The 15,676-nt window shown below is 44.0% G+C and overlaps 1 protein-coding gene across 1 annotated transcript in view; it reads right to left on the bottom strand.

Annotated features, from left to right (window-relative positions):
- The window catches only part of MYBPC3 (myosin binding protein C3), a 207,008-nt gene that overhangs the window by 134,271 nt on the left and 57,061 nt on the right, over positions 1-15,676 (bottom strand). The window contains exon 8 of the mRNA XM_077461101.1: positions 2,727-2,783. Coding sequence (XP_077317227.1) covers positions 2,727-2,783 — 57 coding nt within the window. The remainder of the gene's footprint in view (positions 1-2,726; positions 2,784-15,676) is intronic.

Genomic DNA, 15,676 nt, shown 5'->3' with positions numbered 1-15,676 from the left:
ATAAGTACAAAAAAAATATATACTAAGTGATGCAGAAATCATTGCTAGACAGCATGACTGAAGAATGCAGCAAGCATTACAACACAGCAGGACAGCAAACATTGATAAAAAACAGGACTGAAGGAAGAAACTTGCATTGCTACACAGTAGGATTGAAGAATACAGAAAACATTGCAAGCAAGCAGGACTAAGGGATGCATCAAGCATTGAAGAGAAGAAGAATGGAAGGATGCAGTAAGCATTGTGGAAGAGCAAGATTGAAGACTGCAGCGAGCATTGCAAGAGGGTGGGACTAAAGCATGCAACAAGCATTGCAAGAGAGAAGCACTGGAGGATGCAGCAAGCTTTGCAAGGCAGCAGGGCTGAAGATTGCAACAAGGATTGCTAGACAGCAGGGCAGGACTTAACATTTTAGCAAGTGTTGAAAGGCAGCAAGATTGACGGAAGCAGCAAGTGTTGCAAGAGAGCAGCACTGAAGGATACTGCAAGCTCTGCAAGACTATAGTATGAAAGGGGGGCAGAAAGCAAGCTGCAGGAAATACAATGGCTGCAGGAGTGTGGGGTGCCTGGAACACAACCAGTCCCTAAGCCAATTGGACAGATGAACAGGGAGAGGGCATGGAGTGTACATGGAGAAAGCGCTGCAAGAATGCTAGATACAATATAAGGAACATAGGAAAAAGACACATGGATATGAAGCATAGAAAACATGTCACATATCATAGAGAAATGAACAAACAATCAATATAGTATGATTCATCATTTACTGTTTTTTCTTTCCTATCCTGCACTGGAAAAATGGTTGTTGTCATCTGGCAGGTTACTATGGAAAGCTACTACTTCCCTTTCCAAGAGTGTATAATCAGTTATAAAATAGCATCATTCAGGCAAATGCAACCACTTTCTACCAGTTTTCGGCAAAAAATACTGAACAGCATAAGACGACCTACCACCAAACATTCTGATTGCTTTGTGACAAAAACTGTTCGCAGTTTTTGAATCATTCTGTTTGGATATATTTGATGGCTACTTGCAAATAGATGACATTGACAGAAATTGCCAAGTGTATGGCCAACCAGCTTGTGGTTTAAAAAATGACCAAATTAATACACCTTCCACCAACCGTTTATTTTACACCTTGAAAAGATCAAAAAGGTTTGTTGGTACACTATTTGATGGAAAGAGGTTGAAATTACGCTAAAGAGACTTATTTTGCCCATTCATTTAAGGAATGTATCCCCAAACACTGATAATCACTGTTGCTTCCCCACCACTAAATTTCTGCCCTGGAGCCAGGAGTCCAAACCTTGTGTAAGCTTCATTTTGTATGCTTACATAAGGTTGACCACTTGAGAACCGGACATTTTTCTCCCTTACTCCCAGAGTGTTTTTTTTATTTCCCGGATGTCTAAGTTCAACAAATTATGCCTTTTAGTCATTGTAGCCTACCCTGACCCATTATATATTGTTTTCTTCGGGACAGACAAGGCTTTAAAGTGGAAGTAAACTCCCCTATCGTTTTCAGCCAAGGAAGCTGCCATCTTTGCCTCTGTTTAATCTTCAACTGCTATGGTGCTGCACATGTGATTCGTTATGACACCAACCATTGGATGGTTTGATAGTTTGGCTGAAAGCACAGCCAATGTGCAGTTAGCTTTTTTTTTAACTGTTTAAATCCATGGGTTTACTTCCACTTTAATTTGTCTCAAAGGTTCCAGGAGAATACAGAGGGAACTACTCACCAAATTGAAAACCTCAAAACAATTTACTGAATCATCCAACAAACAGACTACTCCATCCGATTTACACTTCCACTAAGGAGGGGTTTATACATCGGATGGAGTAGTCTACTTGTTGGATGACTCAATAAAATATTTTGAGGCTTTCAATTTGGTGAGCAGTTCTTCTCTAATCCTTTGGAGCCTTTATAGATGCTGTGCTAGCGGTTGATGGCTATAGGAGCCGGCTCCATTGATTGGCAGTAACCTGGGGATCAAGTGCCTGTAACAGGAGATTTTTTCTCTGTGTAGGGCTTCAATTTGATAGCAGATTGGTATACATGCATTTTTATTTCTTAAGGGTTCTTCAAGCAAACCTATCACTTGACCCTAAATGGGCAAACTGAGTGTTTTTACAACTCCCCAGCATAAGCTTTATGGTTGAATATTTATGAAAATGACTGCCATGGGTATATCATCTTATAAATTTTTTTGGTTGGTAGGGACTTTACAGTTTGTTACCACACCCATTCAACAATAAATTTACAATATCGTCTAAGGCAGCATTACCCAGCACCAGCAAATTACAACAGATACCCTAGGCTGTTCTTCATAAGTTTCCATCTGGGCAGGTGTCACACTGTGATATGTAACCCGGACTGGAAACCATTCTACAATTCCCATGTATTACAAGCAGTGTAAACTTTCTGTGCCACGGATAAGAATACTGTGTGAAGATAGCTGAGATAGAATGTTGTATCAATTTAGGGAAGCCGTGTAAGGTGATAAACGGTATTATATATATGTCTCATATGTCAATGGGAATTTTACATATGACATTGAGGGGAAGATGGGAGATTGCAAGGAATTATAAATATCTATATCAGTGACAGGCTGTTGGCTACACAGAAGTGTTTCCGGAAGGGAGGATAAATTTGTTGCCCATTAAGGAGCATGGAATTAGGACTATGATCAGTGGAAGGGGGTGTGCTGCCATTTTATACTAACCTTTTCTTAAGAAGGGCACTGAAATCCAACTCTCCAGCTTCCTCTGTTCCATCTCCACTAGAAAGAGTATCATGAAAAGAAAAAGGTCATTAAGAAATTTTTACAAAAAAAGTTTCTGTTATATGTTTAATACTAGCTGACTGCCAAACACAAAAAAAGCATAACACTGGAACAGAAATGTTTTGCGCTAAGTGGGCACAGTTTGATCATCTCTTAGGCCTTCTTAGAACTCACAGGTAGACCTCCACCTGCCTTTAACACATTCGTGACAGTACACTTTACAGCCAAAAGCAGAGCGTCAATGGTCAAGCTCAGTTTTTCATTTATTCCTAATGAGAATTCACTAAAGACTATAGACTTTACTTTTGTCACCATCAGCTTGGCAGAATAGCTGTGATTTTTTTCTTAAAGAAACGCTGCAAACCAAAAGGGATATTTTAATTATCAGTACAGCCTAGTGGGCTATGTAAGCCCTTGGCTTCTTGTATGTCTTCAGCTGAGTTGGATGACCTCTAAAAATACCTGTCGGTGGTCTAATGGACAGAGGCACTTGCCGTTGTGTATTTAAAAAGGATTATGGTTGACTGTTTTTTTGTATAATGAATAGCTTTATTATGCAATCAAGCTATTAGTTGTATGATAAACCAGATGACTTTTTGATAAACAGACGACCCTGATCCTTTTTTAAACACACACGATTGGCGCCTCTGCCAATCGGACCACTGATGTGCTTTTTAGACATAATTCAACTCACCTGATCCAACACCCACCTGAGAACCCTGCAGAGGATCCAGGCCAGGAACCCATGTGGCATTGAGTTTGACCTTTCTTATCCTGTGTGGGAACAGAATATTCTCTACCTGTGCTCATGGAAGGCTGTGTGTATTTACCCTACGGAGTCACCGCAACCTCAGCAGATGTAAGCCGCTTCCTTTGTGTGTTTTTTGATTTTATGGAGAAACTATTTTGAGGTAATTATTATATTTTTCTCTGCAGTCAGTCTAGCTTCCTTGTCACCTCCTCCCATGCTCGCCTCCAGGACTTTTCCAAAGCCTCGCTAATCCTATGGAATGCCTTACCCCAATCTGTCTGCTTATCTCCTACTCTATTAGCTTTTAGACGGTCCCTGAAAACCCTTCTCTTCAGAGAAGCCTATCCTACCCACACCTAATAACTGTATTTTAATTTTCTCCATCAGATTACCCCACACAGTTATTACCTTTTGTTCCACTTGACCCTCCCTTCTAGATTGTAAGCTCTAACAAGCAGGGCACTCTGATCCCTCCTGTATTGATTTGTGTTATAACTGTACTGTCTGCCCTCATGTTGTAAAGCGCTGCGCAAACTGTTGGCGCTATATAAATCCTGTATAATAATAATATTTGAGTCATTCGCTACATGATAAGAGTTTTCCCACCTCCTTTTCTTTTTCAGTGGACACTCTGAGTCGTCCCAAGGGTCTGCAACCAACATACTTGTAGCTCAATCCCTTGGACCTCCTTCAACATTAGGTTCTTCTTTACATTATACATGACTCTCTTCTTTTACGCTTGAGAGTTTTGGGTTAACTGCACCTCTTTGTGCATCCAATCTCCTTTAGTCATGTTCTCCATAATATGAAATAATTAAATAGTACAACAGGAAGAGTGAAAATCCCCTTAAAGAGGAAGTAAACCCTGATGAGTTTACTTCCTCTTTCATTCCCTGCAAAGGTAAAGCATAATGGACTACTATGCATCACATAGTAGTCCATTATGTGTCACTTACCTGACACAGGAGCCAGCGATGTCATTGCTGCCCCCTGTAGTCCGGCGCATCCATCTTCTTGGTGGGTCTCGCTGCTCTGCTGCTGTCATTCGTCGAAGCCACAATGACATCACTCCCACGAATGCGAACGGGAACCGCCACTCCTGGCATATCGCCGTTGACCGCGGTGCACTCAGTGCGCCTGCTTGCCGCTGTCTACGGCGCATGAGCCGTAGACAGCCGTGCCTGTCTTTCGGCAAATATCTCCTAAACCGTGTAGGTTTAGGAGATATTTCTTGGACCTACAAGTAAGCCTTAATCTAGGCTTACCTGTAGGTCAAAGTTGGTTGTAAGGGTTTACAACCACTTTAATGGCCACAGTAGGTGCCAGTAGGGATATAAGAAATAGTTATTTTATATAAGTCTCCAGCAGGGGCGGACTGACCATTGGGCCGCTCAGGGACTGCCCGAGGGCCCCATGCCACTAGGGGGCCCCATCAGGGTTGCCAGCCTCAGTAAAACCAGGGACACTATGCAAAAATGTGTGTTTTTTTTTACATCTGTCTCTGAAATGTCCCTTACCGACATCCTTTTGGTCTAAAAATCCTGAGATTATAGCTTCCCCACCTCTCCAATACCTTCTCAGCCAATAGAAACATGTCTGTGTATACTGTGTGTACATGTATGTGTATACTGTGCGATTGTATACTGTGTGTGTGTTTGTGTCTACTGTGTGGCCCCATAATCTCTGATTGCCTGGGGGCCCCATAATCTCCTATTGCCCGGGGGCCCCATGAGTTGTCAGTCCGCCCCTGGTCTCCAGCATTTGCCAGGAACTGAAATATCTATTTTGGGAGGTCTGAAATGCCTGAAGTCACAATTAGGATTGCGGTGCCCAACAACATTCATTAAATACACATACTGTATAATGTTATGACTGTTAAGACTGCTGTTGAAATGAATGATGTCAGGGTTCTTTTAGCTGCTTATAACACTGAGCCTACAGTGAAGACCACCATGCTCCATGGTTTACATTCAACATCCTCAGAGACCCCCCAATTGCCTCATCCACATACAATTAGAAAGAGGAGGAAATTGCACATGTCAGAATTAATTGTCCACAGTCCTCATCAGAAAAAATAAAACTGAAAAGATTTTTTCAACAATAACATAAAAGTAGACCGGTTGGATATTTGGGGGCATAATTACAAAAGCACGGGATGCACAGTTGGCCAAATCATTTGCTCTTCATTTGCCATCAAATTACTTTGACGTTGTTGATTCCCTTTTGTCTGGATTACCCATTCTTTGAGGGAGGTCCATTTGCTTTACTTCTAATATGGTGATTGTAATGCCACGTACACACGATCAGACCAAAAGTCTGGCGGACAATCCGCCCGTGTGTGGGCTCCGGCGGACTTTTTTTCCCCAAAAGTCCGGCGGACTTAGAAAGTAGTTTTGACTCAAAAATTGTCTGCCGGACTGCGAGTCCAGCGGCCAATCCGGCCGTGTGTGTGCTAGTCTGCCAGACTTTTGAAATAAATGGACTTTCCCGCACATGGAGGAAAGTAAGTTCATTTTGAACACAGCTCCAGGTAGATGGGACTAGCACAGGAGGTCAATGTCGCCGCCTTCGTTAGCGAGATTGACACGTCGCTGGCCCGTCACCTGGTATGGACTTAAAGGAGAAGCTCTATGCTGAAAAAACGGCGTGGGGGTCCCCCCCAAGGTCCGTGTAAGACCCTTATCCGAGCATGCAACCCGGCCAGTCAGGAGAGGGGGTGTTGAGGGCACGCGGCCTGGTACAGCTCAGGAGGGGGGTGCTCGCTCGTCCTCACCCTCTTTCCTGGCCGGCGGGGTTGCGTGCTCAGATAAGGGTCTTATATGGACCTGGGGGGACCCCCCACGCCATTTTTTCCGGCGTAGGGCTTCCCCTTTAAGTCCATACCAGGTGACGGGGCCAGCGATGTGTCAATTTCGCCACCGAAGGCGTCGATATTGACCTCCTGCGCTAGTCCCGTCTACCTGGAGCCGTGTTCAAAATGAACAGACTTTCCTCTGTGTGTGGGCAAGTCCGTTCATTTCAAAAGTACGGCGGACTCCCCCCATCACACCGGAAAAGTCTGGTTGTGTGTGGGCAAGTCCGCTCGTTCGGAAAGTCCGGCGGACCTCCACTTCAAAGTCTGGCGGTTTGTCCGCTGGGCTAAGTCCGCCGGACAATCTGATCGTGTGTACGCGGCATTAGAGTCACCATCCCTTGCCTGCTTGTGGGATTTCCTACCTGTGGATGGCAAATCTTTAATCCTATCAGTGATGCACCACTGATGTCATGCAGCGTCCACAAAGAAGCTGTAAAATCCTCATTTGCCCCATTCGCCCACCACAAATGGAAACTACAATGCTAGTGAATGTCTGGCAATGAGAAGCAAAACTTTGTCCTAGGAATATATCTAGACACCCACATTTGTATAAATATGCTCTGTGGACTTTAGTGCACTAACAGTGTTCTTCTTGGATTGCAATATAATTGCTATTCATTTTAACAGCTCAAAAACCCAGAATGTCACTGACCTGGTTTCCGTCATCAGAATCTAGCAAGCTGCCTGCCCTTATAGTGTGTGAAGATCCACCTCTCAATTGGTACTGGTGACCACTCTCACAGAGATAGAAAGAAACCCAAGGTTTTAAGCCCCCATACACACTATCAGATTTTATGCTGATTTTTGTCTTCAGATTTACCAAAACCATGTAGTGGAAGGGCCTGCCTGATTGCATACACATTGAAACTCCTAAAGTTTGACCTCATATTATATGGTTTTGGTAAATCTGAAGGAAAAAATCAGCGGAAAATCTGATAGTGGGACTTTAGAGTTATAACCAGACCAAGAGGCCATAGTTAATCTTCTTATGGGGACACCTGTTCTGCTAACAATTAGGGGAATTCCAGGATAGGAAGTAAAGGGAAACCTCATCAAGAGGACACAGATGGCAACACAAAATAACTTGTTAATATTTTAAACCTTATTTCCTCTATCTAAAATTAACAAAATGATGGCTACATTTAAACTTTATTCCTAGCAAGGCAGGTTCTCATAACACATACAGGATAAAGTTGATTAACAGTAGGATAAGTGGAGCCTAAATCGACTGTGACATGCTCAAGTTAACTCACATTGATAAGACCTAGTATTAATGTGGTATAGTGCGTGTAAAGTAAGAATATCAGGGGAACAATAAGAAAGTAGGACTTTTTCCAAATGATTGGCTGATGTTCTGATATTTAGCAATAATTAATCACGTTAAGTTTTTTCCTCTAAACTGCTATAATTTTTTGGAGAACTATTTGTCTTGTGGAACAATTTGACCCTGGGGAAGTGTCCTCTTCTACTGCTTTGTGCATTTTGCAAAGCGTTTCCCCAGGAGTAATTATGCATGGCATGTTGTATCTTTGTTTAGGTGTGATGTTTATATACAGTATGTGTGTGGTGTTGTATTTGTCCCTGTGTGGTGCAGTGGCATAACAATTGTCATAGCAGTCCATACAGCTGCTTTGGGGCCTGGGGGTGAAAGGAGATCCCATTGGCAATAAAAAATAGAAAATCTGAAGGCATGTGAAGATAACACATATTCATCATCAGGTCTGGCACTACAGCTTGGTGAACTAGGCAGCCGCCTAGGGCACACTGCCGTCTAGAGCGCAGCCATGGCTGCTGGGTTCTTTACTCTCTGCTGGCTTCCTAACACTCCACCGGCTTCCCCGCACCCAGGTGACACCTGCCAGAGGGGTGACATCCGTGGGTAGTGGCACCGTCAACACCGCCTGCTGTATTGTGTACCACGCCGTGGCTGTGTCCCTCAGCGGGGCGGAACTAAGCCGCCTCCCCCTCCTCTCTGTTTACATCCACAGAGGAGGAGGAGCCGAGCTTGAGGGACACACACCGCTGTGTGTGTATGATTACTGCTGTTCTGAGGTCTGTAAGGGGGGGTATATGCACTGGGGGGTCTGCACTGGGGGGGTGTCTGTACTGGGAGGGTGTCTGTACTGGGAGGGTGCCTGTACTGGGAGGCTGTCTGCACTGGGGGGCTGTCTGCACTGGGGGGTCTGAACTGGGAGCAGGTGTCTGCACTGGGGCGTCTGCACTGGGGGCAGGTGTCTGCAATGGGGGGTCTGCACTGGGGGCGGGTGTCTGCACTGGGGGGGTGTCTGTACTGCTGGGGGGTCTGCAATGGGGTGTCTGCACGGGGGTCTGCATGGAGGGGGGTGTCTGCAATGGGGTGTCTGCACGGGGGTCTGCATGGAGGGGGTGTCTGCACTGGGGGGTGTCTGCACTGCTGGGGGGTCTGCATGGAGGGGGGTGTCTGCACTGGGGGGGGGGGGTCTGCACTGCTGGGGTTCTACACTGGGGGGGTCTGTAACTGAGGGGGGTCTGCACTGAGGGGGGTGTCTGTACTGTTGGGGGGTCTACACTGGGGGGTGTGCACTGAGGGGGTGTGTATGTACTGTTGGGGGGTCTGCACTGGGGGGTCTGCAGTTAGGGGGGTGTCTGTACTGAGGGAGATGTCTGTAATGCTGGGGGGTCTGCAGCGAGGTGGGGGTGTCTGTACTGAGGTAGGGGCCTCTGTACCGATGGGGGGGTCTGCACCAAGGTGGGGGTGTCTGTACTGATAGAGGGGTCTGCACTGAAGGGATGTCTGTACTGAGGGGGAGGTTTATACTGAGGGAGAAGGGGTCTGTATTGAGGGTGGGGGATCTATACTGCGGGAGAAGGGTCTGTAGTTAGTGGAGGGGGGTCTGTACTGAGGGGGGACTATAGTTGGTGGGGGGGGGTGACACCATTTTTTTCACACCGGGTGACACCAACCCTAGTGACGCCACTGCCCACACCTTGCTCTGATGTTCCGTACTGTTGCAGGATTGGATGATGTTAGCTGGAGACGAAGCTGTCTGCTGCAAATTTCAGCCAATTCGTGAAGAAGAGGTACTCAGCCAATGAGGTGCTGTGCAAGCCGAACTGCTTGCAACATCACTTCCTCCCAGCACCCCAGTCAGTCACCACACGTAGCTAACATTGGCAAGAAGGTGAGAAATCATCCCTGCACAGGCTGCATTTGCAGATGCTGATATATTAAGAAATGTATCAGTAGTTGGACTTGGACTGCAAATCATATGCTTTTCTTAATATAATGGTATCTCATGGTAATATATTTTTTAATAATGGCACACATTGAAATAACAAAAAAAGTATCATTGTAAAAAAAAGAAAAAAAATCAGATCGCCCTACCCTATTTTCCTTTTTTTTAAATGTTGATGTTTTTTTTGGGGGGGGGGGGGGGGTACAAGTAGCTGGTCTTGGGCGCACATATAGTCTAGCACCGGCCCTGTCCCTGTCCATCATCCCCTCCTACTACCTGTTGATTTTATTTTATGTTACGAGCAATGATAGTAGGGAGGTCATAGTGGGCCCCATATACATTACACTATGAGGCTTCATGATCTGACTCTGCTGGTGTGCTGTATATACAGTATCTCACAAAAGTGAGTACACCCCTCACATTTTTTAAAATATTTTATTATATATTTTCATGTGACAACACTGAAGACACTTTGCTATAATGTAAAGTAGTGAGTGTACAGCTTATATAATGCCGCATATACAAGGTTGGAATTTCGCCCAGCAAAAGACAGATGAGAGCTTTTCGACGGAAAATGTGTATGCTCCATCAGAATTTTGCTGCCTGAATTTCCGCCAGCAAAAGATTGAGAACAGGTTCTCAATTTTTCAGACGGAAAAGGTTTCTATCGGAAATTCTGATCGTGTGTGGGGGGCATAACAGTGTAAATTTGCTGTCCCTTCAAAATAACTAAACACACAGCCATTAATGTCTAAACCGCTGGCAACAAAAGTGAGTACACCCCTAAGTGAAAATATCCGAATTGGGCCCAAATTGACAATATTTTGTATGGCTACCATTATTTTTTCAGCACTGTCTTAACCCTTTTGGGCATGGAGTTCAGCAGAGCTTCACGGGTTGTCACTGGAGTCCTCTTCCACTCCTCCATGATGACATCACAGAGCTGGCAGATGTTAGAGACCTTGCAATCCTCCACCTTTCATTTGAGGATGACCCACAGATGCTCAATATGGTTTAAGTCTGGAGGCTTGGCCAGTCCATCACCTTTACCCGCTTCTTTAGCAAGGCAGTGGTCGTCTTGGAGGTGTGTTTGGGGTTGTTATTATGTTGGAATACTGCCCTGCGGGCCAGTCGCTGAAGGGAGGGGATCATGCTCTGCTTCAGTATGTCACAGTACATGTTGGCAATCATGGTTCCCTCAATGAACTGTAGCTCCCCAGTGACGGTAGCACTCATGCAGCCCCAGACCATGACACTCCAACCCCCATGCTTGACTGTAGGCAAGACACACTTGTCTTTGTACTCCTCACCTGGTTTATCTTGGTCTCATCAGACCACAGAACATGATTCCAGTAATTTATGTCCTTACTCTGCTTGTCTTCAGCAAACTGTTTGCATGCTTTCTTGTGCAACATCTTTAGAAGAGGCTTCCTTCTGGGACGATAAGCCATGCAGACCAATTTGATGCAGTGTGCGGCGTATGGTCTAAGCACTGACAGGCTGACCCCCCCACCGCTCCGACCTCCGCAGCAATGCTGGCAGCAACCTCTGGATATGACGCTGAGCACATGCACTCAACTTCTTTGGTCGACCATGGCGAGACTTGTTCTGAGTGGATCCTGTCCTGTTATACCGCTGTATGGTCTTGGCCACTGTGCTGCAGCTAAGTTTCAGGGTCTTAGCAATCTTCTTATAGACTAGGCCATCTTTATGTAGAGCAACAATTCTTTTTTTCAGATCCTCGGAGAGGATGCCATGAGATGCCAAGTTGAACTTCCAGTGACCAGTATGAGAAAGTGAGATCGATAACACCAAATCTAACACACCTGCTCCCCATTCACACCTGAGACCTTGTAACACTAACGAGTCACATGACATCGGGGAGGGAAAATGGCTAATTGGACCCAATTTGGACATTTTTACTTAGGGGTGTACTCACTTTTGTTGCCAGCGGTTTGGACATTGATGGCTGTGTGTTGAGTTATTTTGAGGGGACAGCAAATTTACACTGTTATACAAGCTGTACACTCACTACTTTACATTGTAGCAAAGTGTAATTTCTTCAGTGTTGTCACATGAAAAGATATAATAAAATATTTACAAAAAATGTGAGGGGTGTACTCACTTTTGTGAGATACTGTATCTATCTTTCTATATATGTATAAACTATATATATATATATATATATATATATATATATATATATATATATATATATATATATATATATATATATATATATATACACACATGTATATCACATGTGTGTGATGTAATTGTGCATGTTTGTGGGATGTGTCAATATGTATATCTGTACAATCAATTCCAATAAAACATCATGTTCTATACTATTTTCTATACACCATGTGACTGAAGTCATACACAAACTGTGAAATGTGCTGGTGCTGCAAGGATCAGACATAGCATGTGGTAATATATAGACATTACAGGGAAACATTAATCTTTGAGTGACAGGTGTAACACAAGCCTTCAAGAATTAGAGTGCCGTAAATTCTGTACATAGTGCTGTGTGCACAGGGGAAACGCTGTACATGCATTGGATGGAGCAGAGTCTTAGGAAGGGAAAAAAAAAGTGACAAGCTCAGTATTGCAGGGATTCATGAAGTGTCAGTTGTATTAGAAACACATGGTCTCCGACCGGTATCACAGAATTTGTTTGCATCGGAAGTCTGAATACAGCAGCAGATCTTCCATGACAGCTTACTTAGAAATTCTGGATAATCATTTGCTCAGCAACTATCCCAATGGCAATGAAAGCAGTCTTCCCAATGAGTGATAAAATCTGCCCTGATACTGATTCCGGGTTTACACCCATCATACATAACCCCCATATTTTACTATCACTGGTATAGCCCACGGTAGCCAATATTTTCTTTTTAGTGCAGGCTAGAAAATTGAACGAGACTTGCATTTGCTCAAGCATCAGCTGCATGTCAAGGCTTTGGACTGGCTTCCTGACAATGAATGGTGGATGATTCCCATGCAGTTCCCATTTGTTGGCACGGCCACTTATAGCATCTACCAGGGGTGCATGTTACAGGGCGAAAATACAGAAGCACAAGAGAGACAGTTTTTACCCCACAACAGGAAAAAGCACCTTCGTGGCAGGATCAACCAGGAATTATTTTAACCTTTGCCACCCTTGTACAGAGTTCTTAATGCTGGAAGCTGGTGGGCAGGCTCCTGATCATACAGTGCCTTGGAAAAGTATTCATCCCTCTGGAAATTTTCCTCATTTTGTTATGTTACAACCAAAAACATAAATGTATTTTATTGTAATTTTATGTGAAAGACCAACACAAAGTGGCACATTATTTTGAAGTGGAAGAAAAATGATAAACGGTTTTCAATTTTTTTTTACAAATAATTATCTGAAAAGTGTGGCATGCATTTGTATTCAGCCCCCTTTACTCTGATACCCCTAACTAAAGTCTAGAGCAGGGGTCTCAAACTGGTGGCCCTCCAGCTGTTGCGGAACTACAAGTCCCATCATGCCTCTGCCCATGGGAGTCCTGGTTGCAACTATCAGCCTTGCATTGCCTCATGAGAATTGTAGTTCTGCAACAGCTGGAGGGCCACTAGTTTGAGACCCCTGGTCTAGAGGAACCAATTGCTTTCAGAAGTCACCTAATTAGTAAATAGAGTCCACCTGTGCGTAATTTCATCTTAGTATAAATACAGATGTTTTGTGAAGCCCTCAGAGGTTTGTTAGAGAACCTTATTAAACAAACAGCGTCATGAAGGCCAAGGAACACACCAGGCAGGTCAGGGATAAAGTTGTGGAGAAGTTTAAAGCAGGGTTAGGTTATAAAAAATATCCCAAGCTTTGAACATCTCACAGAGCACTGTTCAATCCGTCATCTGAAAATGGAAAGAGTATGGCACAACTGCAAACCTACCAAGACATGGCCATTCACCTAAACTGACAGACCAGGCAAGGAGAGCATTAATCAGAGAAGAAGCCAAGAGGCTCATGGGAACTCTGGAGGAGCTGGAGAAATCCACAGCTCAGGTGGGAGAATCTGTCCACAGGACAACTATTAGTCGTACACTCCACAAATCTGGCCTTTGTAGAACAGTGACAAGAAGAAAGACATTGTTGAAAGAAAGCCATAAGAAGTCATGTTTGCAGTTTGCGAGAAGCCATGTAGAGGACACAGCAAATATGTGGAAGAAGGTGCTCTGGTCATATGAGACCAAATTTGAACGTTATGGGCTAAAAGCAAAATGTTATGTGTGGTGGAAAACTAACACTGTACATCACCCTGAACACACCATCCCCACCCTTAACACACCATGAAACATGGTGAAAGCAGAATCTTGTTGTGGGGATGATTTACTTCAGCAGGGACAGGGAAGCTGGTCAGAGTTGATGAGAAGATGGATGGAGAGGAGAATCCTAGAAATAAAAAAGGCTAGAGTCTGCAAAAGACTTGAGACTGGGCTGGAGGTTCACCTTCCAGCAGGGCAATGACCCTAAACATACAGCCAGAGCTACAATGGAATTGTTTAGATCAAGGCATATTCATGTATTAGAATAGCCCAGTCAAAGTCCAGACCTGAATCCAATTGAGAATCTGTGGCAAGACTTGAAAATTGCTATTCACAACGAAAGGTGGTTCTATAAAGTATTGACTCAGGGGGGCTGAATACAAATGCACGCCACACTTTTCAGATATTTATTTGTAAAAAAATTGAAAACCATTTATCATTTTCCCTCCACTTCACAATTATGTGCAATTTTGTGTTAGTCTATCATACAAAATCCCAATAAAATACATTTACATTTTTAGTTATAACATGACAAAATGTGGAAAATTTCAAGGGGTAGGAAAACTTTTTCGAAGCACTGTATATCTAATGTGATTTGCTGTAATAGTAGGGGTTATAGGGCTTCTGGGATAGATCAGAGTAATTCTGTTTGGTCAGGTGCCAGCATGTGACTGTTTGGACCAATCAGAATCTCTTTGATCTGTCCCAGAAGCCCTAAAGAAGGAAGGAGAAGAATAGAAAGAATTTCAAATCTGGAGACTGCTATACAGGCTGGGTCCGCACTGACAGCTAATCACCCTCGGAGGCAAGTACAGGACCTTCTAATTTTTTTCTGAAAAGGTGAACTAACCCTTTAAAGTATAGCTAAAGTCAAAACTTATGTTTTTTATATTTGGATAGAGTGGTGAGGGGTTAGAACCTATGTCTGTTATTTATTGCTCAAATCAAGAATGAGCCAGCACTCAACCAATTACAGCCCGTTCACACCTGAACGTTTTGTAGCCCTACGCCTGAAGCTACAAAACGCTGGAGGGGAAAAAATCCATTATTCTCAATGGAGATGGTTCACATCTCCACTCCATGTCGCCTGAAGCCCTACGCCTGAAGCTGAATCGGGCTGATTTGGGCGTTTTCATTCCCATAGAAACTAATGGAAACGCTCGATTCGAGCGTTTAGCGCGACAACGAACGTTTCTACGGGCGTTTTGACGCTGTATCTGCTCAAGAAAAAATAAGCAGATGAAAAATATTTTTCCTATTGGCTGAAAAAAAAACGCCGAAGTTAAAAAACGCTCGTTGTCGCGCGTTGTAGTGTGACAAGACGCTCGTTGTCGCGCGTTGTAGTGTGACAAAACGCTCGTTGTCGCGCGTCAAGACGCCGGTAAAAACGTTCAAACACGCTACGCTCAGGTGTGAATGCAGCCTTACCCTCAAGGCTTTAATGAGGTCATATTGTAGTAGGGATAACAAAAAGTGCAAGGAAGGGTATGGTACCCCAAGACAGCCAGGTGTTGTACCTTGCTTTTTCTTGCACTTTTTGTCATCACTACTGAAATCCAATCTCATTAAAACCATGAGGTTTATTGATTGAGTGTTCCATTTTCCTAATTTGAGCTATAATATGGTATCATCCTTAGCTGTGCACCTGTGGTGATAAGGGCCAGGTGCTGGATGGATTTGTTTATAGGTTTTTACTGCTGTCTTTGTCCCTCTTAAAGAGATTCACTCTTCCTATGTGCCTAGTGACCACTGTCATAGGTGAGGAAAAATCCAAAAT

Source organism: Lithobates pipiens, unplaced genomic scaffold (assembly GCF_037356315.1).
Source record: "Lithobates pipiens isolate NorthernLeopardFrog02 unplaced genomic scaffold, aLitPip1_a1.2 Scaffold_10, whole genome shotgun sequence".
NCBI classification, from domain to species: domain Eukaryota; kingdom Metazoa; phylum Chordata; class Amphibia; order Anura; family Ranidae; genus Lithobates; species Lithobates pipiens.
Note: the sequence above shows the minus strand (reverse complement) of the source record. Positions and strands in the feature narration are given on the sequence as shown.